The 27,900-nt window shown below is 36.8% G+C and overlaps 1 protein-coding gene across 4 annotated transcripts; it reads right to left on the reverse strand.

Moving 5' to 3' along the window:
- LOC149550285 (AP-2 complex subunit sigma-like) lies at window positions 1-27,900 on the reverse strand. Of its 4 annotated transcripts, none has more exons than XM_089793372.1 (7): window positions 27,745-27,900; window positions 27,548-27,646; window positions 26,653-26,703; window positions 3,367-3,540; window positions 2,321-2,380; window positions 2,095-2,174; window positions 1-247 (listed from the first exon to the last, which is right to left on the reverse strand). In XM_089793372.1, the coding sequence occupies exons 1-6, from the start codon at window positions 27,745-27,747 to the stop codon at window positions 2,133-2,135; spliced, it is 429 nt and encodes a 142-aa protein (XP_089649498.1). In that variant the 5' UTR covers window positions 27,748-27,900; the 3' UTR covers window positions 1-247; window positions 2,095-2,132. The 4 variants fall into 4 exon arrangements, with proteins under 4 accessions (XP_089649498.1, XP_089649497.1, XP_089649496.1 ...); XM_089793371.1 differs by lacking the exon at window positions 1-247 and adding an exon at window positions 1,711-1,872; XM_089793370.1 differs by lacking the exon at window positions 1-247 and having other exon boundaries at window positions 1,711-2,174.

The raw sequence follows: 27,900 nt of genomic DNA on the forward strand, positions 1-27,900 counted from the left end.
TATATTATAATAATATGGTGAAAAATCATTTAAAATCATTTGAGGTACATATTATATTTTAATTAAATTATGTTATGTTTTAAATTGTTTATTTAATAGCTCATGCGATTTCATTGATCGTATCCTTATGTTCAAGTCGTTAGGTCCTCAACCATGGTGATTCATGATTCATATCCATTTGCTTGGTGATGGTGATGCTCATGTCTAATTCTTTTTAAACAATGTTTTCACTCCTTCAATGTGCTTCCTACAAAAAAAATATCTGTAGTTAAATCATATTACCATAACAAGTTATTAATCATAAATAATCATAACGGCTACCCGTCTTTTCAATTTTATAAATTCATGATAAATAATCAACTAGCATGTTATCTTCACATGAAATTATAACGACTAACCATCTTACCATTTTGCAAGATTATAACAAATTTAATTATCAACTAACTTCATGTGAATCTCAACAACTATATGAACATTTTAAATTAGGTCAAAAACTTGGATGTAACAATGGGTCTAATGGGTCAACCGGTTTCACTAATCACTCCATCAATTCTCTCTTAAATTGTTTGATCAATGGGGGGAATAGAAAGAAGCAATAGGATTTCTGACTATGATAAAACTATAAGAATTTGACAAGCATAAACTCTGCCATTTTTGGCACCTACAAATGGAAGAAAAGATTGAGTCTGCTAACCTTCTAATATTGGGATATCAATAATATTCAAGAAGAAATGTCTGGTCACCAGCAAGATGTAATAAATTAAATAGATGAGACATATTTGTGATGTCATATTAGAGATAACATACATGATTTTAATCTTTATAGCCATGCGTTGTCTAATGGACACCAACAAAATTACTATGTATTTTTCTTGAATGGTAGCCTTCTAAAGAGTTGGAGGATTGTTTTCCCTGGCCTTTCTGAACATTGTAAACACGTACTTGCATTGACTAGTATTTATGATATAGCTGAAATATTTTCTCTAAACAAAAAGACCTATAAGTGTCCATGCACAATCATATTTATAGAGATAATGGAATGTTTGAACCACCTTAACTCCTATACATACACAATTCAAAGCTGAAATTACTGATATTTTAAAAATGGTCTATAACAACATATGTTGCTAACTAGTCTAAAATATAATGTATAACTATATATAGTTAGGTCCAGAAACTATAATTTATTATTAATAATTTTAATAATTATGGTTATGATAGACTAAAATTATGGTGTGATTCTTCAACGTGACAATGTGATGTATTTTTAATTTTTTAATATTTGTGGTTACGTATATGCAATAAATCAATGAATGTTTGTATGGTATGCGGAGGACAAAAAGCGGGATATCGCATAATGCATGTCTTATGAAAAATGCTGACCGCTGAATGAAGAGACCTACAATTGACAGGATGCAAATCTAAGTTTTGTGAACTTAAACCACAGTTTATTCAATTCTAGACAAGTTAAAAACGCGGATCCAAAATTAAGCTCAGCTGTATCAAAAAAATTTAAAATAGTTTCAATATTATAACTTATATTACGAAATAGACATATACCATAAATGCACCCCAAAAATATAATAAGATAAACGCGGGTCAAACTTCACAAATCTGAATATTTAAAAATCTTATAAAATTCTTGTCTAAATTGAAACAAGTTACATCTTCCAAGGAGAAATGAAACGCAGATTCTATGGAACGCAGAAATTTAGAAAAAATGAATTGACGGAGTATATTAATCCTCTTCCCCAGAGGTAGGAAGTCTGATACAAACTCCATAAGGAGAGAACAATGAAAATAACTAGTTAGTCATTACCATTGTACAACCAAAAGAAAGAGTAAAAGCACTACTAAAATCTTCTGCGCAACCTGGAAAGGAAAGCAAATCAATAACCCCCAAGTATCATTGGTCACAGAGAATAAAATTAAATATCAAAAACTGCCACTTTCCAAAGATGGAGCAGTTTTTAAAGAAAAGGATAAAAAAGTATAAAAGTAAAAATATGAATTTTGTGTTCAAAACATATGATGATGACATTCCATTTTCCGGCAGAAACAGGTGAAAATGCTCGACCAGCCAGCTTCTCCTACCTTTAGAGTTTAAGATTATACTCCAATGATAGCATTTATCACTCCTGTCTTTCCAGCTCCCCCATTCTCTCGATGATTGCCTGTAACACAATAATGATAGAAATGTGCAGTGTTTCTTTTCATAGGCATCGAATGCTCAGAAACACTGGAAATTTGCCTCATACTTAAAAAATATCTCTACATGTAGAATATATAAAGTCATCCTAAATTAAATGTTTCAATTTACCTTCTTGCTTGTTTCTTGCAACTCCCCTGCAAGAATAAACTCATCTAGTATCAAGTACACCTGCATTCAGAACAAATCATTTGAAAAACAAAGTCTCATTCACCATGTAAGTATCAGTCTGTTGCAATATAGAATTATACATGATAAGCTATGCAAAGTTCCATGAACTCAAAGAACATAGATTAATAGGTCTTCGAATTAAAGGGTATAACTATTAAGCTACATTAAAATTCCCCAATAAATAAGAAGTTTTGACTGACATAAATTTTCTTGACCTAAAACAAGAAGCCAATTTCCTAAATACATTTTTGAGCTACACTGTAATCATCCACTAAATTCTAGAATTGCAGTTTTTCCTATTAAGTTTCATTCTGTAATGGGCCATTCTTTGCCTGAACATTGTGAACAAAGTGTGTATAGTTAGAATTGTGATAACATAATATATGTAAAACATAAGGTGCTTGAAAAATTAGTAGTCTAACCTGTTATATTCATTGAGCTCTTCATTTCAAGTAAACAATTACATGAGAAAGAATTAATGAAACCTTCAACACAGAAACTATTGTGAAATGATAAGACCCTTCTAATAGAAACTAAATTGAAAATTTTCAAATGACAAGAGCCTTCAAACCAAAAATTTATGCCAGATGCAAAAGAGAGGAACCTTCAACTCTAGTATAATGTAGCATGAATAACATAAACAACATTATGATCTCTCAGAACAAAAAATTCCTACAATTCAGTAAACTTCATACCAGTAACAGATCAAAGGCTCAGCATCTTATAGAGGGCAGATAAGAGGCCATTACATTGAATCATAAGCACTCCATAATGAAAACATCTAACATGTATACTCTACCAATACGATCACAATTTCCTACCAAATAGATTATATCAAAGACAATTCAACAAATTTTACATTGTGAAGATTGATTATCAAAGACAATTCAACAAATTCTACATTGTGAAGATTGATTATCAAAGACAATTCAACAAATTTTACATTGTGAAGACTGACTATCAAAAGACAATTCAACAAATTTTACCTTGTGAAAATTGAATACCAAGTCAAGCTCGCATACATTACTGAAGAAATGATCCAGTATCTCCACAAATAAATGAATGCTTTCAAGATATGCGAGCTCATTATCGGTGATATCCACACACATTGAGAAAAAAAGGCCTGCATACCGCCTATAAATCACCTTGTGAGTACGGAACTGCACTAGATCAAGCAAGATATGGAGGCATCACAAGCAAGTTAGAAGTCAAAATAATCAAGATATAGAAGCATTGTAAGAAGCTAGAATGTAAGAAAAATCAACACAAAAGAATTAATATTATTTTTCACATAGAATGTAAAAATGAGCAGAATTTCAAAGCTTTATATATTTCAACTTTATATTTCGTTAAAACTTGAAAACCTTAAAACCCAGTAAAATGTAGAAACGGGGGTGTAAACTTACATATAAAGGTTGAAACTACACTACTTTTACCTAGTTTGGCTATATTAGCATTTAAAAGATGTAAAACTAGAAAACCTGAAAAATAAAATACAACACTAATGTTGATGTTGTTAGTTTGTGGTGACTGATCAAGGAAGTACTGTACATACTTCATTGTTCTTTGGGCCCTATTTTATCGGGATTTTGGGCCGACTTGTAATTATTATTTATAACCCTAAAGCGGTAAAAATACTTTTATAAAAGGGCTTAGGGTTAGGGGTTTTTCATAAGGTGTGATGCGAAAATTGCTTCTTGCGGCAGTATTGAGTTGTAAGGGATTACAGATTGTAATCAGGTTGTAATCACTGGATCGTAATAATATTGAACTTACTGTTTGGTGGACATAGCCTAGGGATTGGGTGAACTACGTTAAATCTTGGTGTCTTGTGTTCTCTTCTGTGCGATCTATTATTTTCTGATATTGTTTATATTTGCATGTAATTGTGATTTCTGTCTGTGGTTTAATCTTAACAGATGTTTGTAGCTGCAGGAGAGATCCTCATTACCTGCATGGTGCTCTTTTATATACTTGCATTTGGAAATATGAAATCCTATGTTTGAGAATATGAAGAGACATGTAAACATTCAAGAGACATCCATTTGGAAATATGAAGAGACGCACATTTGGAAAATGAAGAGACTTTCAGTTATGATATGAAGAATCTCTCAATTCAACATGCATGCATGTATGCATGCGCACGCGCACACACATCATTACTTTGTGTGATGAGTTGGGTATTTAGTTCAAAGCATTGTACTCGGACCTCGATCATTTAATAAAAAAGATATATTTTTTGGTGTGCTTGGGTTTTTCCCCTCAAGTTGGAGGGTTTTCCTAGGATAAATGGTCGTGTCTTCTTGTGTCTTAGTGTTCCTTATTTTGTTTATTGCTGTTTATCTTTATTTCTGGGAAAACAATTAACAACTAAGTCTAACAAATAAGGTTGAAACTTAAATATAATGGAGATGTAAACTTACATATAGGGTTGAAACTCTATAACTTGCACTCAGTTTGGATAAATTTGAATGTAAACAATGCAAACCAGTTCTCAAAGCCACATTCTTGAATCCTAGGTCAATTTCTACATATTAGGGCCTCTATTTATGAGGTTGAGGACTTGAGAAAAATATTCATTGACGCCAAAATAAATGTAATGAACAATGAGAGCAGCATCAGCATATTATAGTTTGTAATATCAACAGAAGCCATCTAAGGTTTTCAGTATCAGAGAATCAATATTTAAAGAGCCAGCGTGAGCTTCTTCTTTTATTCGTGTCTGGTGATGGTTGCCTAAGGTAGTAGTAACAAATGCCATATCACAAATATAGTGGAACTGCAACTGTGATTTGGTTCATATATCATTGTTGCAGGCTTCCATGAAAAAATTTAGTGCCACAATTAGCAAGATGTTGGCAAAATATTTACTTGTCCATTGCACTGGCGGATAGATATTATAGAGCTTCAGAAATGATCATTTGGCATGAATAATATTTCTGTGAATTGAGGGGATGACCCCGCAGCATGACAGTAATGTCACGAGCCTCGAGTGTATGAGGTTTATGTTTCGAATCCCGACAGTTTGATCGTTTCTTGTGATTTCCGATGGTGTTGATGCCCGTGAGTGCCCTCCACCTATGCAGATGGTGTCCTGATGTTGTTGCTCGCCTGCGTGCCTAAGTGTGAGTGCCCACTGTTTGTGCCTTGTGCCCAGACTGTGTCCTCGATGCTGATGAGTGGATGTTCGTTGATTGTTTCCCTGCATTTGTCATGCCCCTGACAGTTCCAGCATTCTCACGGTGCCTGCCCAACTGTTCAAAAACTCACAGTGCGGAGAGATAAGGAGTGATAAGGGGATTGGAGAGATAAGGAGATAAATGGAGTGATAAGGGGATTGGACAGATAAAGAGAGAAATGAAGTGATAAGGGGATTGGAGTGTAAGGAGATATGGAGTGGTAAGGGATTAGAGTGATATGGTATGGTGTAATTGGAGAGATAAGGAGATTAATGGAGGGATAAGGTGAATGGAGTGATAAGGTGATAATTGTGATATGAACTTGGTGAGCTTGACATCTAGGTGGCATATATCTAGAGATGCATATTAAAAAGGATTGTAATGCATATCAAGGGGATGGGGTCCCTTAGTTGTGTCCCCACTGATTCAAAGCTCCAATCAAAAGCAATTACCAACCAAAAAAAAAATTATATGAATTGCTAATGTCCTCTCTTGTCAGAGGATGAACTCTTGGAGCCAGTTCATTCAAGAGAGAAGTTGAATATTTATTCTAGTGCTCATACATGTCACGGAAGGTGGACGTTGCTTAATGTTTGTAACCAATGAATTGATAAGAGCATGGAGTCTCCTTGTGGTGATGGAACTGCATAGAACGAAAGCCTCCTGCTACTTGTTGCTGATGTGAATCTAAACCATTGAGGTTATTTGGAATGTTTTGGAAGACATGTATTCTGTTTAACAGACAGAAACACTCAAGCATGCAGCAGATAAACAATAGAGATGCAAGTTTACACTAATACTTATGATTTATTTGATAGTTGGAAAACTCTCACTCGGCAACAACTTGCCAAGCCCGTAAAAGTTTAATCAGGAAAAAATCGGTCATTTTTTATAAAAAAACTCGGGAACCTAAAACAACAGCTAAAATTTAATTTAAAATACTTTTTTTTTGAAATTTCAATGAGAAGATGCATTTAATGAGTTAATTAAAGAAAATACAAAAGAAACAAGAAGAGTTTAGATATATATAAATGTCTCCCAAAGCAGAAAATTAACTGGCAAACAAAATGATATTGTTTTTTTCCCTTAATCCTGCTGTCTTCTAATGCAGCCGAGTCATTTTGAAAAACTCATGGAAAAAGAACGGTGAGTTTTTACACTGCGATTAAATTTGCCAAAAACTCGCCTGAGTAAAAAACTCGGTGATTAGTGGCAAATCGCGGATTATTCGGCGATTATGCCAACTATGATTTATTTCATGTAGAATCTTCCTTATTCCACACAAAAGCACCAGTCCATAACACTTTTGATTTCAGAATTGAAATAAGTTTTCTCAGAATAAAAATGATAGGATATATAACAGTTCTAAAATGATGTAACCTGGTTATCGTTGCTATCAGAGTAGTGGAAGTCGGGTGCTAAGAAAATGCTTTCAAAAGCTGAACTTAACATGTAACAGTAGAAATTATGTGCAACAAAGTCTTAGAAGATCATCATTGAAATAATGCAAGGTTATAGCAGCAAATGTGTATCCAGCAATTGGGATAACACAACAGCAATAAAGAATCAGTGATTAATGCAAGCCTGATGAAGGCAAGGTCGTATGAAAATCAGACAGCATGATTGAATTCAACGGAGCCATGAAGGAAAGACACATTGAGTGATTAAATTATTATAAAATAGTAAATTTATGAATGCAACCACATCTACGAACAACTAATGGTAGCCATGAAGGAAAGACACATCGAGTGATTAAATTATTATAAAATAGTAAATTTATGAATGCAACCACGTCTACAAACAACTAATGGTAGTCATATTGTATTGAAAACTTAATATAGACTATGCATAGGCAGTGCCAAAAGCCGAGTACATTTCCTCGATAAATTCATTTGCTAGGAAAGATGGGACCACAGCGATGAGGTTCATATTTGGCAATACAAAAGTGACTAAAATGATACCAAAGTTCAGGCAAGCATGGTTGATAGCGGTTGCAGATTAATTATTGGCAAACCAAAATATATTATAGTAACAATGTTGCCATTCAAAAGAGTCACCAAAACTTTGGAAGATATGAAGAACGAGGATGTTGTCGCAGGTGTTAAAATACAGTCCACAATGAATTCATAATATTGAACAAAGACTCCATCGGCAAGAGGCACCATCACTCATTAAAGGAAATTGGTATATGTGGAACACAATGAAGATGCTGACATGACAAATACATCTGCGGTGGCAAGAGAAAAGTTTCAAAGTATTCACAGAGATAACAATGATCAAATCTGGGCATGTGTTGGCAGGCTGAGAATGAATAAATATTTAGAGGCAGTGTTTTCAAACAATTGTTGTCAGGGATTTAAATTCGATTCATATTATACAAGACAAAGGCATCATATGTCCTGTTTCAAGCACCAATAACACTTCAACATGAAGACTCTTCGCTGATATTACACAACCATGTTTCCACCAGAACTGGGGCTTTTATATCCATGCCTGCAGAATTTATGATTGACTGAGAATCCATTAAGAAGCATCAGAACGCAGGACAGAGGTGGTATCAGGAGTGAAATTCTCTGCATGAGTATGCCTACAGGGATCACTGGCTGCAAGATATATCTCATTGTTTATAAATTGAAGATTCTAGTTATTAACGTTGCAAGCAACCATTGTTGTATTTGAAGAAAGAGATTCAAATCCTTCAAAGCCAATGTGTGTGAAAGCCTTCAGGAACCTCTGTGCCCGTCGAAGGAAATTCTTTTCCGAGCACGTGGAAAGATAAAATATATATTGTGCATCACAAACATTACTAAGATACTATTAAAGAGGAGAGATCGTCAAGTTAAATAAGCATCGATGTTTACAACAATCGGCATGTATTAGTAATTCGGTGCGGTTATAAATTAGAGAAGGTATATTATTATTGAAGAGACATAACCTTTCGATATTGAAAAGTCGCATCTTCCACATAAAGAGGATATCAATACAAGTTAGAAGTTGAAGAAAAAGACAATATTTGATAAGTAGCAATACATTACATCCAGATTTTTGTAAAGAGGAATAAGGAGTATAAGACATGACTTGTAATTTAAATTGAGATATTATATTTTAATGATGAATAAAAAGTCTTTTTGTTATATTTATTTAAGGCGTAGAGATTTATACTACAGTTTGGATTCATCCTTTATGATCGGTAAGAAGTTATTGAATTATTCTGATAAAGCTTATGCATTGGATTTTGCATTGCATTCTTTGTTTGATTATTAGGGATATGCATGAAATATATAGGTGTTTCCTTATTGCTGTCTAATCGGGCGTTCCGCTAGAGAAGTTAAATTCCTTTTAGACTAACATTGAATTGCATATAAGAATTCTCTTCTGCATTTGGAGTATAGGGATAATTGATGCCTTGAGCGATAATTTGCCTTTGCCTCTTCATGCCTTTATCACCATCATATTTTCCTTTAAGGACACAGGTTTGCCCTCAAAATCACCTTCTCAAATGCTCCTATCAGTAGAGCATTAATGGCTGCAAATTCCATGGTGCCTTATCAATCAAAGATCCACCTTTACCATGCTGCTTCAAACTCACAAAAACCAACTCTCCAGGTGCCTCACCTAGGAGTCCTTATCTTTGCCTCTCTCCCTAGTCTCTTGGCATCCACTGGACCTTCCCATGGCCCTTGACACAACTTCTATATCTGTCAAACTACAATGAAAAACTCATCAACAAATCAAAACCAAATCTTCAAGATCCTGGAGTGGATTGCCTCCTTCGGCGCTCTACCCACACACTCAAGATCTTCAAGCTCTGATACCAATTTGATGCAGAGCCCTCTATATTTACCTTCAAGGAATCTTAGTTCAACTCGAGATTCACAATAGGCTAGTAAACCCTCAAGGAACTAGGAACATCAAAGATTTCAACAGAGAAACTGACATTTCAGCAACTAAGAGAACATCTTCATTCACACAATCAGATTTCTATGTCGGATTATATTATTCATAACTTTTAAGGAATAACTTTTAATCCTTAACATTTCTTACAAAATCCTTTGGTGAAATTGTTCCACATTAGGAATACTAAAACATATCCAAAGCGGAGCCAAAAATAATAAATCCATTACAATTTATAGTCCCTAAACGCAAACCCATTTTCTCTGTCATAAATCAGAAGTAAAACCAGTAAACCTGCCTAGAGCATCTATTTAAGTTCCTCCAAATGACTACAAATGAACCCAAACCAATCTCACATTAAAATTGTATGAGTCTAGTTTCCAAATATATAATCCATTGATTTATCCAATGCATAATTTTTTCTACAAGCCCTATTCATTGTCTACAACTTCAACGAAGATCCTTAAAAACCAGTCTTTACTCAATTACACATAACTTACACAAATCCGAATGAAAACAACTCAAACCAATTGGAAATGAAAGCTAGTTCACATATCTTCCCAATTAATATAAATAAAGTTCCTATTTCATCCACATGTGTCCGTACCAAACATTGCAATCCGACTGTAGTTGGGCATCCTCAAATCTGCAAATAACCATTTTTACCAAAACTTGCATAACTTCTGCAAAACTTAATGAAATTGCTCCAAACCAAAAAGAGAAAGAAGATTACTCATCCTACTATTCAAATGTACAGGATATACATGGGTTCCAGGCTATAAATGTCCATACAAGACCTAGAACCAATACAAAAACAGTTAACTCCAATCAAAATGACAAGTTCTTAAGAAACCAATTGATTCAAAATGATCTCTTTTTCTTCTCATTCGTTCATTTCTGTTTGGAACGACCAATACAATGCTTTTATAGTATTTTTGATAGTTAAGAACTTCCCAACCAACTTGTTACATTCTTTAACCTTTTTTTTGCACTTTTTGCAAAGTTTTAAAATTGCAACATTACATTTCAGAAATTTTGACCTCACAACTTTGTTCCAACAATACAAACATGTCATAATGGAATATTAATCACCATTTACAATATTTTTACCCTTCCTTGGGTTTACAAACAAATTTTGACCTCTTGACCAATTCATGACCTTACTGGGACAACTAGGGCAAATTGACAACTTTTACAATTTATGACAAAATGGCTTCATAGCCTTTAGATCTTGACCCAAATACAACATAAATGACTCAAATGGATTTAAATATCTCATATTAACATTTTTAACCTCTATTTTTATTTTACTTTAGGTGCCTCTGAACCATACTCACAACTTTGAAAAGTTTCCAAGTCCCTTGGAAACATGGAAGAAAAAAGATTACACCGAAAGTCCTCTTCTTTACCTCCATTTGTCTTTGCCTCTTCATGCCTCTATCACCATCATATTTTCCTGTAAGGATACAGAACTGCCCTCAAAATCACCTTCTCAAATACTCCTATTAGTGGAGCATTAATGGCTGCAAATTCCATGGTGCCTTATCAGTCAGAGATCCACCTTTACCGTGCTACTTCAAACTCACCAAAACCAACTCTCCATGTGCCTCACCTAGAAGTCCTTATCTTTGCCTCTCTCCCTAGTCTCTTGGCATCCACTGGACCTTCCCATGGCCCTTGATAGAACTTCCATATCTATCAACACAACAACACAACATCCTCCTTTTCTAACAAGATGGATAAGCACCTACAACCAAAAACACATCAACAAATCAAAACCAAATCTTCAAGGTCCTGATGGATTGCCTCCTTCAGCACTCTACCTACACACTCAAGATCTTCAAGCTATGGTACCAATTGATGCAGAGCCCTCTATATTTACCTTCAAGGAATCTTAGTTCAACTCAAAGGATTCTCAATAGACTGGTACACCCTTAAGGAACCAAGAACATCTCAAAGATTTCAATAGAGAAGCTGACATTTAGGCAACTAAGGCAACATCTTCATTCACACAATCAGATTTCTATGTCGGATTACATTATTCATAACTTTTAATCCTTAACGTTTCTTGCCAAACCCTTTGGTGAAATTGTTCCACGTTAGCAATACTAAAACATATAGAAAGCAGAGCCAAAAATAATAAATCCATTACAATTTATAGTCTCTGCACGTAGACCCATTTTCTCTGTCATAAATCAGAAGTAAAACCAGTAACCCTACCTAGGGCATCTAATAACTTCCTCAAAACGACTACAAATGAAACCAAACCAATCTCACATTAAAATTGTACGAGTCTAGTTTCCAAATATGTAATCCATTGATTTATCCAATGCATGAATCTTATTCATTGTCTACAACTTCAACAGAGATCCTTAAAAACAAGTCTTTACTCAATTACACAAATCCGAATGAAAACAACTCAAACCAATTGGAAATGAAAGGTAGTTCACATATCTTTCCAATTAATATAAATAGAATTCATGTTTCATCCACATATGTCCGTACCAAACATTGCAATCCGACTGTAGTTGGGCATCCTCAAATCTGCAAATAACCATTTTTACCAAAGCTTGCAAAACTTAATGAAATTGCTCCAAACCAAAAAGAGAAAGAAGATTATTCATCCTACTATTCAAATGTACAAGATATACATGGGTTCCAGGCTATAAATGTCCCTACAAGACCTAGAACCAACACAAAAACAGTTAACACCAATCAAAATGACAAGTTCTTAAGAAACCAATTGATTCAAAATGATCTCTTCTTCTTCTCATTCATTCATTTCTGTTTGAAACGATCAATACAATGCTTTTATAGTATTTTTTATAGTTAAAAACTTCCCAAACAACTTTTGAACCAATTTGTTACATTCTTTAACCCCTTTTTTACACTTTTTGCAAAGTTTTAAAGTTTGCAACATTTAAGCAACTTTTACATTTTAGAAATTTTGACCTCACAACTTCGTTCCAACCTTACAAACATGTCATAATGGAATATTAATCACCATTTATAATACTTTTACCCTTCCTTGGGTTTATAAACAAATTTTGACCTCTTCACCAATTCATGACCTTACTAGGACAACTCCAGCAAATTGACAACTTCTACAGTTTATGACAAAATGGCTCCATAGCCTTTACATCTTGACCCAAATACAACATAAATGACTCAAATGGATTTGAATATCTCATATTAAGATTTTTAACCTCTATTTTTATTTTACTTTAGGTGCCTCTACACCACGACAGTAGTTCTATTTTGAGTATATGCCTATTTTTTAAAAGTGTTATTTTGACATGCAACATCTCTTTCAATTCCAATTCCTCTCAACTGTGAAGTGTTCTCTTTTTCAATGCCATAGTGAAATCTTCTATGGTAATGGAAAAAAATATTTTATATTTCTTACTTAAGTGTTTGAAAAATGTCTTCAATACTAAAGTGATTAAAATTTTATAAAATGTGTCTCCAAAAGGGACATAAAAGCTTGGGAGAGAGAAGTTATTTTTGAAGAAGTCATAGGAGGGCCTTTTTCAAGAGAATATAATATTTGAATTTGACCTAATTTCTCTCTCCAAGTCCATATGTTGGGAATTGGGCTATGATTCTCTCATTTTTCTTTTTTGATGAATAGTCCTTTTCTATTAAAAAATATACTAAGATTACAATTCACAAAAAAAGGGCCGGTGGATACAGGATCACCCCACGAATGAGTTTACATGGCCAAAGCCGGACTAAAAACACAGCCACCACCAGAAATAGAAACCATTCATCAAAAAAATACATATAAAGCAACCTCAGGCTGCCAAAGCAATGCCAGCCGAGAGTGTTGGATCATCTCTATCAGGAAAACCCCAATCATCTCTAGGATTGGGGGGCAGGCTGGGAACAATCCAGCCATCATCAACAGCAGCAGTAACCAGAGGATCGGTGGCAGCCTCCGCATCTTTAACCTCTAGCCGCAGAGGAGAGATCGCCAAGTCCAAGCGAGGCCACTTCCCAGAATGCGCTCGACGAGTACCAGGAGGAGGAGCCGAGGACCAACCAGAGCCACCGCGGGGTGGGGAAGCTGAGTGGCACCTCCATCCACCATCACCATCACTGGAAGAGCAGTGGCGGGAAGCCTGGGAGCGCGGGGTGTGCGAGTGGCGGCCTGAGGAATGGCGCTGAGGACGGTGGCCACGAGGCATCGAGGTATCTACCGAGGCATCAAGAGGAACTCTGGCAATAGTGCAAGGAGCATTGCCCCAATGGTTCAACAGCTCCTGCAAGTGAGCTACCTCAAAGGAAACTTTGTTAGCTTGCACCTGAATCTGCATAATTAAATTATTACAAATGCATGCCTTAGTGTACATAGCAATGTTAACATCCAAAAAATTGTGTGTGAAAAGAACAGCATTCCTATCTTTCCAAAAAGAAAACAAAATTTCCATCCTGAAGGTATGCCAAATCTAGTTGAACTTCTGAGGAGCACACATACTAAAATGTTGTTGAAAGGAACCTTGAGAGTCCTTGGGATTCTTATGAACAAAAACCCTCTGCAATATGTCGAGTTTCAGTGGTGAAAGATTAATCTTAGCTGGTTATTGTTTTTCAGTGAGAGTACTTAGTGATTTGCTTGAGTTTAGTAATGTGGGCTTTGGTAAAAACGAAGATTTATGAGATTTTTTAATTGGTTTTTCAGAGTTTTGGTGTGTTTCAGTGGATTTTTGGAGTATTGTTCAGGTTCCAAGAGTTTTGAATGAATTTCTCCAGTTCAACCTGAGCTCCCTGAAAACACTTGTTTTTGCTTGTACTCTTGGAGCAATCATTGTTCAGCTTCAAGGAATTGGTCCATCCTACTACCCTAAGCTAGGTGATTCTCTTCAACAGTGCCCCTAGTAGTAGGCCATATACTTTGAGGCAGGTGGAGATTCAAGGAAGCACAAAGTTCTGTTTGAAGACTGCAAATGCTCCTAACAGAGGTGTCTGTGTAGCTAGGAAGTTGAAGAAATTGCACCAAAGAAGCATATTGTAGATTTGCACTGACAAAGAGTACATATACTTGCTGTTTATAACTGAATTGTATATGATAAGCATGGCAAAATATACATATATTGTTCTATGTATGCTGAGTTATGATGCAGTTGCAGGATTTTGGAGCACAGCTGTTGTCTATTGTGACCTGTATGGTCCACTACTAGGCTAAGAGAATGTATTCCATATGTTGCAGCTCCAGGATTATGTTATAGGGCACATTCATATAATGGCCCTGTGTGTTCCATGATTAGATTTTAGGTTATGATACAGTATCATAAGCAGATTTCATAATGTAATCGGTCTATCAGGTGACCCTGCATGAGTTATTTTCTACACCTAATTGCTCACCATACAATTCCCTACAATTTCATCATTTTATGAAGTTTATGGTCAATATTTTCACAATCCTATGACCATAAACATTTTTTACATTATTTACACACTGGACTTTGTTTTCTCTACGGTAGTTGTAAACACTAACTGAAACTATTTTCATGAAGATTCAAAATAACTTGTGTGAATCAATTTTAGGGATGGATAGAACATGGTTCAGATTTCAGTCACAGCAAAGAGGTAGAAATTGAGTGGACTGCACTAGGTGTCCAAAAAATGTACACTCCACTACAAAACAAACTGCCCTATAATTCCAAGTGCTGTCCATTGTGACTTGGGTAACATTCAAGGCCCACCACTACAATGTTTTTTCAGTATTTTGGCAATCCTCACAATTCATGGCTTTCAAAAACATCACCATTTAGGGGGCACTACAATTACATTGATCAATGATCAATGTTTGTAATCTTCCAATCCATCAAAAATGGACATACCTACTTTGAGCCATGTTTCCTTCATTGCTCTCAATAATGCCCCTATTAAAGCTCTCTCATTTCCCAAAAAGGTGTTTCACACCTTTTCATATACAAGACTAAAATAATCAAAAGGTGAATTGGTAATGACTCTCCATCACCATATCCCCCAGCAATATGGTGATCAAATGAGGTCAAGAGGAAGTCCATTGCCATAAATGCAATAAGCATTGCTCTCATCTACAACTTCCTTGCTTCATTCTTGAAGGCCTTTTCCAATGGGCCTAGTTTACACAAAACATTCTCCCCTCCTTCAAACGATAGTGTCAATGGCATGAAAGGATGTAGGCCAATAGGTTGTGATAAGCCACTAAGAGGTTTGTCCAAAGTTTTCTTTGCATGAGGATATGCTCTTTGCTTTGATCTATTACTTATCATACCGAGATCCTCCTGCTCTTTAATGTAAGCTAATATGTGATGCTTTGGCAAGACCTTTTATTTGGCCTAGGACGAAGTCTTATTCCTATGCAAGGAATAGTGTGGTGAGATTTCACTTGAGAGTATGAGCACTTGTTTCCACATTGGCTACAAAACCAACAATAACTCCCAGCACCAAGAATTTGTTCAATCATTAAGTATGTCACCAAAGATGTGACAATGCATCAGATTAATTGAACTCTGCACTTGAGGCAGCTAAACTAACAAGAACTACCATTATGTATGAACCTAAAATAAATAATAATTAATAACCTTGCAACTTAAAAATAAAAAATAAAATCAGCATTATAACCCCTTATTATGCATTAAAAAGATCAAAAATATACATAGAACTCACCAAATAAATTTTAAAAATATTCAAAAATCTTAAGAAATCTTCAAAAAAAAAAATTCAAAACTTAAAAAAATTAAAGATCCACTCACCTTTGTGATTAAATCTTCTCAGTGCAGCTATTTCTCCCCTGTTATCAAGGGTTTAGCTCTCATGTAGCCCTTGCCTTCAACAAAAAATGAACCAATGTTTCAAGCCCAAGAATGGCAAATTGGACCAAAATAAATCTGGTTCACCCAAGTTTGCCTATCACAGGAGAACTGTGATTAGGCCCAAGCCCAAAGCCGACCCATAGTAGTAGGGGGAGAAGGGGTTCCAATGAACCTGATAACATAGATTGGCAATTGTTGGTTGTCACCACTACCTCATCAAGCGATTTCACTTGACCCACATAATCCTACCTATTGAAATAGTCCACCAAAACATGATATAGCTAGCTAACTCTACCTCTTTGGGGCACTTGTCACCCTAACTTGTGCATCCTAGAATTTATTTCTTGTAGTTGATTTCATTTACTCTTGAAATTCACCCAATAGGGTAAGATGTATTTAAATCAAAGATAGTTGACAAGGTGGCAAATAGCACTCACTGTCTTAAGTTTTCTCAAAGAGTTCAGGCTCTCCAAAGCTAATATTTAGGCCTTCCACTCTTATTTGGCCTCAAATGATTAATTCAATGTCATGGTACTTCAGTTCCTGTTAATGAATATGCAATTTACACCCATTTTAGATTTATCCATGAACATTGAAATTTTCTCTTCAATGTTATCACATCACAATCCTTCCAATTAATTGCCATCTCTACTTGTTACTAACGAGGACTTGAGAAAAAGTAGACCTATTTTTAAGAGTTGGCAGCAGATGAAGTGCAAAGTGTTGCTCAGCAGCAATGTCATGTCCCCTTCTAGCAATTAAAACTCCTAGTTGTTGCTAAGCCTATTCTATCACCCTGATAGGCTTAAGTGAGTTGCTAGGGGTGTCTCGGACATGGAAGATGCGGGACAAGTTAACTATTCTATTTTCCACCTCATTTTAATTTATGCCTTCCAACTCGAGCTTTGCCCTGGTCTTTTGTGTGGCGTGGCATCTTCTCTCTCACCACCTCATGATAGTTAAAGCGTTATTACTTCTCTCCTTCAGTTACATTGGTTGTTAATGAACATGTAGTCGGGCGCTTGTTGAGTTGCTTGTAACATCCCTGCCACCAAGCGTTGGATGTGCTGAGTCCCTTTTGGAGCCATCGTGGGTGTGGAGGGGGACGTTCTGGACAATCATCAATGAATTTGCTTACTGAGGTAAACTTGTGACCCTTGAAGGACCTAGCCCCTTCTTATTCTTAGGTAGGACAACACCCTTGTTCTGAACATTTCATGTTAGACTGGTATCGTTTCACACTTTCACATGGTCAATACTGCACAAAAGACCACTGGAGTAAGGAGCTAAGAGGTTGTATTTACCAGCCGCATGGATTGCTTTCGTCCAAATTTCAGGATATAGGAGCCACATACAATCAACCATCAGCAATAGAGATTTCTTGGAGTGCTGAGCGTATATGGTTAGCCATAGATTGGAAAATGAAACTCCAACCATCTATAGGCGTGAGATATCACCTTTAAGATTTTCTGTGGATTGCAACCAAACTGAGTACCCGACATTCATCTCAGGCATGACAACGGACATGTACATCAACATCCATTAACCTCTCAGCATCACTCAGTACCTACAGTCAGTATTCTATAAATGTTTACTCTTACTAGTTACCATTGAAAACTTTATTACTGTTCTATAAAGGTTCCAACAATACTTCGGATATGTAGTTCTGATATTTCATGTTTATAATGGTAGTTTTAGTCATCTTGATAAGTAAAATCTGTAGACGCAAACACTGGATTTGTGTAATCAGTATCACTGTTCAGTTTATCAGCACTCATCCTTTGGTCCTAGAACTTCAATTCTTAAAAGGGAAATTCAGAGCATTCTGATAATTTAGTAAGGATTATAACAAGCAAGCTACAGAAAACGCATTGGAGCTTTCAGCAGGAAAAAAGTTTGAGAAGGAAAATGATGCAAGAGCATCCAGAGGTATAAGGGCAATCCTGTGTCACCCAAAAAAATGTACTTAGACTTAGTTTCTGGATACCCATTTGGGTCAAATAAAGGTTCCAACTCTCACAGTTACACTATCAGTGTTCTAGGTTAGAGTATTTGAGCACCTTAGGATACGTGAAATTGCCTAAAAAATAGGAGTATGTAATTGAGCCATCATTTTGGTGAAATAGAAGGTGTAAATTAGTCAGATGATTGTAATTGTAATTTAGAGCATTCCAGAAAAATAATCAAGTCAAAAGTCATCACGGTTTGAAAGTTATTACAGTTTTTCGATTTTTGGAGACCTCCTAAGAATGCTTAAAAGTCAGGTTAAGGGCATTAAATGACCTCGTACAAGGCCGAAAAATGGAGGACGAGCGAAGCTGGTCCAAAGGGCTATAGAGCGCTTCGAGAGCTTTCCGGAAATGTAAACGGTTCGTCAATCGGAGCTACGGTTCAAAAGTTATGCCTCCCGGAAGTTCGGTTACCATTTCCGAATTTTTTTAGTTTTGCGCCAACTTCTAACACGGCTTCTAGAACCTTCTATTTGGTCAGTGGATGCCAACTAGCACTTTCTAGAATGTATTCCTAATTCGTAACCCTTTGGGGTCTATTTAAGGACATTTTTGGCATTGTAAAAGGCAAAATTCGGAGTGGAGTTTGAGAGAAGGTACTGGGAGAAGAAATTATCTCCTGATTTTTTTTACTGCTGTAAGCCCATAGGGTATGTTTTGAAGTTCATTTTCTCTATATTGCATGTATTAGCATATTTTCACTATTAATAAAATTTCTCTTTTCCTGTTGCGTCCATTCTGTGCTGAGTTGTGTCCCCATCAAGTGGTATTAGAGCGGGTTTTCCTAAGTGTGTAGACAGAACGCCGACTGTGAGGCAGTTTGCACCAGGACTGTGTGGTTGTGGGTTTGAGTTAAGAAGATGCTTCCACGAAGAGAGCGTGGTGGAAGGGCCAGAGCTATTAATCGTGAGGAGGTTAGAGCCCTCCAAAGGCAAGTCCAAGCATTGCAGGAGGAGCTCCGTAGGGGAGCAAATGTTACTGCAGGTGACGAAAGTGAGGACGACAATGAAGAAGAATTTGGACCAGAAGGGGAAGTTGGCAGGGAAGTTCTAAATCTAGGAAGAGGAAAGGCTTTTTAGGGCCATTGCTAAGTTTGGGAAAAGACCTACAATTGATGTGGGTGTATTTTCAGGAAATCTGAAACCAGATGAGTTGATCGACTGGATCAATGAACTGGAAGAATACTTTGAATATGAGGATATCAAGGATCCGGATAAGGTTAAGTTTGCAAAGGCCATGCAAAGATCTGGTGGCAAGAGGTTCAATTGGAAAGAAACAGAAGAGGAAAGGATAAGATCACAAGGTGGGATCGCATGGTGGACAAATTGAAGAAGCAGTTTATTCTTGTTGACTATGAGCTTGATCTGTTTAAGAAGATGCATGGGTTAAAGCAAGCAGGAAGATCAGTCCAGGAATATACGGAGGAGTTTTACCGACTTCTGATTAGAGCTGGGCATGCAGAAGCAAATAAGGAGAAGGTTGCTCGTTATATCAGTGGGTTGCGACCTAGCATCCAGGAGGAATTAAGTCTGGTAAGAATAACCAGTGTTGAAGAAGCATACCAGTTTACACTACGAGTTGAAGAAAAGCTAAATAAAAGGTTTGAAGGGAGACAAAGAGGGCGCGGTCAAGGAGGAAGGGGCAGTGGTAGGTCATCTGGAGGTCGAAATGAGACCCAAAAGAAAAATGAAGATGTGGGTACCAGTAGGAACCAAAGGAATGAGGGTTTTAACCGCTCCTATGATCAAGACTTTGGAAATCAAAGAGGAAGAGGTAGAGGATGTGGACAAGGAAGAGGAGGCTTCCGTGGTACGTGTTTCCATTGCAATGAAGGTCATCATGCCTTTGAATGCCCTCAATGTCAAGGGAGGACAGATAGGAGAGGTGAAGGACAAGCTAGGGTTGCTAATGTGGATGAGGATGCACAGACATCACATTCAGAGGATGCAAAAAGAGGAGAGACTTTAGTAAATGAAAGGGTCCTACTAAGTGGTGAGATTGAACCAGGACAAAGGAGGAGTCTATTCCATACCAAGTGCAAGTGTGAGGATAAATGTTGTGATGTGATCATTAATGGTGGTAGCACTGATAACTTGGTATCAGAGGAGATGGTCTCTAAGCTGAAGCTCAAGAGGGAGAAACACCGCCAGCCCTATCGGATCGCTTGGGTGAAGGATGATCATAAGGTCCTGGTAAGTGAACAATGTTTAGTGAAGTTCAAAATTGGGACTTACCATGATGAAGTTCTCTGTGATATTATTCCAATGGATGTTTGCCATCTATTGTTGGATAGACCGTGGCAGTTTGACAGGCATGCAGTACATGATGGTCATGGAAACACATACACTCTAACAAAGGATGGAGTTCGCCACAAACTGAAGCCCATGAAGAAGGAAGGCGAAAAGGTATGTAGCAGTGCTAGGATTTGTCTTGTTGATGGAAGGAAGTTTTTAGATGGCATGAAACATCAACGTATGTGCTATGCTTTGATTCCTAGAAAAGATAAGGAAGGTAGTAGTGAAATACCATTTGAAGTTTCAGATTTATTAGGTGAGTTTGGAGATGTCATCTCTGATAATGTTCTAGAAGGATTGCCACTGGTAAGGCAAATCAGTCATTAGATAGATTTAATCCCAGGAGCTAGTTTGCCTAACAAGGCTGCTCACAGGATGACTCCTACTGAAACTGAGGAGCTAACTAGACAGGTTCAGGAGCTATTGAGGAAGGGTTTGATTCGGGAGAGCCTGAGTCCATGTGCAATACCTGCAGCACTGGCACCAAAGAAGGATGGAGAATGGAGAATGTGTACAGACTCTCGAGCTATAAATAGGATAACCATCAAGTATCGATTTCCTTTGCCAAGGATGGATGATATTATGGACTGTTTGAGTGGAGCTCAGTACTTCACAAAGATAGATCTCAAGAGTGGCTATCATCAGATACGGATACGAGAAGGAGATGAGTGGAAATCTACCTTCAAGACCAAGGAGGGTCTATATGAGTGGTTAGTCATGCTCTTTGGATTGACGAACGCCCCAAGCACCTTCATGCGGCTTATGAATGAGGTACTTAAGAAGTTCTTGAAAAAATTTGTTATTGTGTATTTGGATGATATTTTCATTTTCAGCAAGACTTTGGAAGAACATTTATTGCATATTCGTAGTGTCCTTGAAAGGTTGAGGGAAGAGAAACTGTTAATTAATCTGGAGAAGTGTATCTTTGCAAAAAGGGAGTTAGTCTACATGGGGTTTGTTATATCACCTGAAGGCCTTAAAATGGATCCAGAGAAGGTAAAAGCCATCTTGGAATGGCCTACTCCAAGATCTGCTACTGAGGTAAGATCATTTCATGGTCTGATTAGTTTTTGCAGAAAGTTCATTAAGAATTTCAATGGCATATGTGCACCTCTGACTAACACAATAAGAGAGGATAGAAAAGAGTTCAAATGGACTACAGCAGCTGCAAGAAGTTTTGAAATGCTGAAGAAGAAGGTGACGGAACAACCTGTGTTGGCACTTCCAGATTTCAGAAAGTAATTCCAGGTGGATTGTGATGCTAGTGGCAATGCTATTGGAGCTGTATTGAGCCAAGAAGGTAAGCCTATTGCATATTTTAGTGAAAAATTGAATGATGCAAAGAAGAAGTATTCTGTTTATGATCAAGAGTTCTATGCAATAGTTCAGGCCTTAAAGAAATGGAGACATTATTTATTGCCAAAGGAATTTGTTTTATATACTGATCACCAGGCATTACGGTATCTAAATAGCCAAAGTAAATTGAATCAGAGGCATATGAAGTGGGTAGAGTTCTTGCAGAGCTATACATTTGTGTTGAAGCATAGAAGTGGAAAATTTAATAGGGTTGCAGATGCATTAAGCAGGAGGTAGTTGTTGCTTACAATTATGCAGGTTGAAGTAGTTGGGTTTGATGAACTCAAGAATCTATACCCTGAGGATCCTGATTTTGCTGAAGCATGGAAAGCTTGTAAAGAGCCTGTTGCTGTAGACAGAACCAAGTGGCTAGACTATTTGATCCAGGATGGTATGTTGTTTAAGGGCAGTCAATTATACATTCCAAGGAGTTCCGTGAGGGAAAATCTGATTAAAGAGAAGCACAGTGGAGGGTTGGCAGGACATTTTGGTCGAGACAAGACCATTGCCATTCTTAGAGAACATTATTTTTGGCCTCAAATATCACAGGATGTGAAGAAGTTTGTACAAAGTTGTCAGGTTTGTCAAGTGGCCAAGGGATTTAGTCACAATACTGGACTATATCAGCCATTGCCTGTTCCATCAAAGCCATGGGAGGACATAAGTATGGATTTTGTTCTTGGATTGCCGAGGACACAAAGGGGTAATGACTCAGTATTTGTGGTGGTTGATAGGTTCTCCAAAATGGCACCTTTCATTCCATGCCGCAAACTCATGATGCTGTCCATATTGCAGACTTGTTTTTCAGAGAGGTAGTGAGACTACATGGTCTCCCAAGGAGTATAGTTTCTGATAGAGATACTAAATTTGTGGGGTATTTCTGGAGGACATTGTGGAAGAAGTTGAGAACAGACTTGAAATTCAGTTCCACACATCACCCGCAAACTGACGGTCAAACAGAAGTCTGGGAAATTTGCTGAGATGTTTAGTTGGGGATAAGCCGAAGGGATGGGATTTGATTCTACCACAAGCGGAATTTGCTTACAATAACTCTGTAAATAGGAGTACTAGAAAATCACCATTCCAAATTGTATATGGAAATAGCCCAAGGACTGCACCAGAATTGAGGAAGATGGAGCAAGGGGAAAGGACAAGTGTTGAAGCAGAAGAGTTTGCTGAACATATCAAGCGCCTACATGAGGAGGTCCAGGCACACATTACCAAGATGAATCAAGAGTATAAAGCTAAAGCTGATCAAAGGAGAAGACATAAGGAGTTTCAAGTAGGGGATCTAGTCATGGTACACTTAAGAAAGGAGAGATTTCCAGTAGGTACTTACAACAAGCTGAAGATGAAGAAATTTGGCCCCTGCAAAATTTTGAAGAAACATGACTCAAGAAATGCATATGAGGTGGAGTTACCAGATGGAATTCATATTTCTCCTATTTTCAACATTGCAGACTTAACAGAGTATCATGATGATGGTGCAGATGAGGAACTAATGTTAGAGCCATGTCCAATTTCTACTTCTAGGAAGGAGATAGAAGACATTCTAGATCATCATGTGGGCAGGAGTACCAGAAATAGACAGTATGAAGAGTATCTGGTTAAGTGGAAAGGCCGACTGATCGAGGACTCAACTTGGATATCAGCAGCTGAGGTTTCCCATTTGGGATTTCCTCTACCATCCATAAAGTGACAGGGTCATTTTTCAATCTACCTTGGGTGTCTGATGCAGAAGCATCCAGAGGTATAAGGGCAATCCTGTGTCACCCAAAAAAATGTACTTAGACTTAGTTTTTGGATACCCATTTGGGTCAAATAAAGGTTCCAACTCTCACAGTTCCACTATCAGTGTTCTAGGTTAGAGGATTTGAGCACCTTAGGAAACGTGAAATTGCCTAAAAAATAGGAGTATGTAATTGAGCCATCATTTTGGTGAACTAGAAGGTGTAAATTGGTCAGATGATTGTAATTGTAATTTAGAGCATTCCAGAAAAAGAATCAGGTCAAAAGTCACCACGGTTTGAAAGTTATTATAGTTTTCCAGTTTCTAGAGACCTCCTAAGAATGCTTAAAAGTCAGGTTAAGGGCATTAAATGACCTCGTACAAGGCCGAAAAATGGAGGACGAGCGAAGCTGGTCCATAGGGTTATAGAGCGCTTCGAGAGCTTTCCAAAAATGTAAACGGTTCGTCAATCGGAGCTACGGTTCAAAAGTTATGCCTCCCGGAAGTTCGGTCACCGTTTTCAGATTCTTCTAGTTTTGCACCAACTTCTAACGTGGCTTCTAAAACCTTCTATTTGGTCGATGGATGCCAGCTAGCACTTTCTAGAATGTATTCCTAATTCGTAATCCTTTGGGGTCTATTTAAGGACATTTCTAGCATTGTAAAAGGCAAAATTCGGAGTGGAGTTTGAGAGAAGGTACTGGGAGAAGAAATTATCTCCTGATTTTTTTTACTGTTGTAAGCCCATAGGGCATGTTTTAAAGTTCATTTTCTCTGTATTGCATGTATTAGCATATTTTCACAGTTAATAAAATTTCCCCTTTCCTATTGCGTCCATTCTGTGTTGGGTCGTGTCCCCATCAGAAAATGAACAACAAAGGCTAGGAAAGGCACAGGTGTTAAAGTGGCATCATGCACCCCAAGCAAAAATGAGGAGTTAAAAAGTCTGATATTAACAAAATTAAAAAGGTGGGAAGGAATCCTATGCTGCAGTGGTGGAGGCAAAAGGAGAACCTCCAAGATCAATATTTAAAAGTAAGGCTATGTTTATTGAATAGGATAGTATGGAGGTAGGGAGAATAAAGTACCAAAAAAGCTACCTGCATTGCTGTTGGTTGAAAGATGCCTCTGATTTGCAGATTCAACTTTCTCTGGCCTAGCCTTCCAGAACTTAATGATTGGATAATGTCTATCTGCTTACCGTTTCTTGAAGTCCCTATGTGTTATATATCTTTATGCTCTACAGTATTTTGCAGTTGTTTGTGATTCTGTAGTAGAGGATAAAAAATTAGGAGACTGGAAAAAGATACTTGGATTTAGGACATGTCAACTCTCATCATGAAACCCTGGTACCAAGAACAAACCAATAATAGAATATTTTTGGGTTTCTCCTACGTGGGTAAGAATAACCAATTCTCATCTTTGCTTATGGTATTTCAACACTGAAAAACATTGATAGACAGCTGAGGAAACATATTTCTATATCCCCCAAATTACATAGACATTTTTTAACCTCAATGGCTCATATATTTGCAGAAAATTAGACAATGACAGAAATAACATTAAGGGTAAGGCAAGCATCGTGGCAATAACCACTGGACTATCAGAATCTAGCATTTCCATGCTAAATGTGCTTTAATGTGGGGTCATTTAGCAGAAGAAAATACAAGAACCAAAAACATTAATGAAGGGCCACTTGTTGGAAGAATGTAGAGATGCAGCATCGGCTGATTGGTAGTTCTATTTGAGCCGAATAGTCCAAAAGAGTACCACACGGAGAAAGGTCAAGCAGTTGAGGAATCTTGCAAGGAAATAGCAATTAATGCTAGAAAGGATAAAGAGCATGCTGAGTGGTATATAGAAGGAGAAAAGTAAAAAAATATCTTTGGGCTTACGAAGTCATTCAGTGAGAAACTAGATCCTCAGAGCTTGAAAAAGCAGATCTCACTAAAATGCTTGTTGTTTTCTCAGCTAATCAAGGAGAGGTGGTAGATCCTTTCTCTTCTGGTGAGGATTCTCCCTCGAAGTCTCTAAGAGGAAAATGAAGAAAATCTAGAGCATTTCACTGAATCCCTGAAAAATATTGAATGGATCACATTAGAAAATAGAATAAAGAAAGAGAGATCAAATTTCTCTTTGAGTAGGGCTTTGAGATGATATACAAAGCATCAAGCAAGATAATGAAGTCTAGATGTTATAATTTTAAGATGCGGATTCTAGCTTTGTTAGTGATGCTGTTTTGTTAGCATTTTTATTATTTATAATCCCCTGAGTGTCAGTCTACCTTTCATAGCCTTCCTAGGCAATACTGTAACAATCTGTGTTTTCAAGATTTCAAGGAAGGGACCCCAATAGATAGCCTGGCTATTTTGTCTTTGGAAAAAAGAAAAAAAAAAATCATCTCTTCTGAGTCATGATGAACTATTTATCATTTTTTTCAACATTAGATACTGCATTATAAACACATTTCATGGTAATCCATATCCAATGACACCCCAAGGTTTGAAGTTCCATTCTATAGCATTCCCAAAAACTGATCTTGTCCTCTGAATTTGCTATCTCTTCTAGTTATAAACAGGACCATCAACTGACATATAAGCAAAGTCAACCCACAAAATATAAGCTTGCATTCCAGTGTGACACATGGCTTTTTTTTTTTCTGCAAGCACAATTGTTGAGTAGTTCAAGAGATTGTTGCATGGGCCTTGTGGAATTATGTAATGAATCCATCAAGAAATTGGAGGCTCTACCTTTATAAACTATATCAAGTCCTTGGCCAATAAGATCAGCTTGAATTGGAAGGTATATTACATAATTGAAGGTAAGATAACTTGCCTAAAATCCAGTCAAACAGCGATGTTGACGAAGCTTAAATGGCTTTTAAAACCTGGATGATTTAAACAAATTTTCTCAAGTTTCACCCTGTTCTAAACTGTGTGCAGAATATATATTAGCAGATATTTAGCATAGAAACAAATCTTTGAAAACCATGATTACAATCACTTGACCTCGACAAAGTTTGTAAACTTGGGATCCCTGTTGACAACCAGCCGGTGCACCTGCACGTAACATATCTATCTAATGTTATTAATCAAACTCCACAAAAATTTTAAAACGTAACATAGATATAATACAGATAGAGGAAATTGGATATAACATAGTTGATTCCAAATATATGTTCAGGAAAATATAACTCTTCAAATGATCCCAAGAAGCTAATCTATAAACATTTAATACTAGCACCATTTACAGTCTTCAATATGTATCTGTTAGAGAGTAGTATATCTAGTCCATGTGATGTGCTTGATTCTGTTTTGAAAGAACAAGATTCAGAATATTAATTCTACCCAAGGGCTTGTGATGTAATCATGATGGGGAGAACTAGAAAGAACTAAGAGCGTGTACAAATGACAGCAACAACATGGCTCAAACCAATGTAAAAGTTTAAGCATTTGGCCCAACTTACATACAGCATGATAAAGTCGGCACAAAATCTCTCCACAAGCTGTAGCAGGAATGTTTTTTAATTTAGTCCTGAACTCAACGGCTAATTCCTAGAATTAAAGACCCGATGTAAAGAAATAAAATCCAATCAAGCATCTAAATAAAACAAATTTGACACGACAAATATGATTGCTCATAGGAGAATGAAGCACCTCAATGACAAATGCGATAAGCCCAAGGCATACTGTGGCAACAATATTGTTTCAATAAAGGACCCTAAAGTCCTAGAAAGGAATGTTGATAGTAAATTTCAGAAATAAACTTGAGAAATGGGCAATACAAAGATTACTCTTTCTTATATTATAAACTTTATACATGCAGAACAAACCCTAATTCAAATTTAATGGAAGGATTGATAAAAATAACAACGAAAAGTGGAAGAAATCTGATCTTGGGTACCTCATACTCAAGCTTGTGTTTTTCTGATTCTTCAAGTGGGATATAGTACTTGGCCAGACGAGTCTTCCCTTGTCTGTTTTGAAGTAATATGAATCGGATCTGCAAATTCATTCAAATTTTGTATGTTAGATGCTATTTGTTTTCTAAATAAACGAAATAAACTAGTATTGCTTACAGATCGCGAAAAAACATATTACCATTGTGCATGAGAAAATCGAATTATAGCTGCATGAACACTAAGCTTGATAATAACAGGGGGTCTCCCCTCGCCTACAACGAAACCTGGGACAACGGACTCGGAATAGAAACAAGAAACGCAATGCGTCATCGTCCATAATGGTAGTAGAGGTGTA

Source organism: Cupressus sempervirens, chromosome 7 (genome assembly GCF_028749045.1).
Source record: "Cupressus sempervirens isolate cs-2001-9-10 chromosome 7, ASM2874904v1, whole genome shotgun sequence".
Lineage (NCBI taxonomy): Eukaryota > Viridiplantae > Streptophyta > Pinopsida > Cupressales > Cupressaceae > Cupressus > Cupressus sempervirens.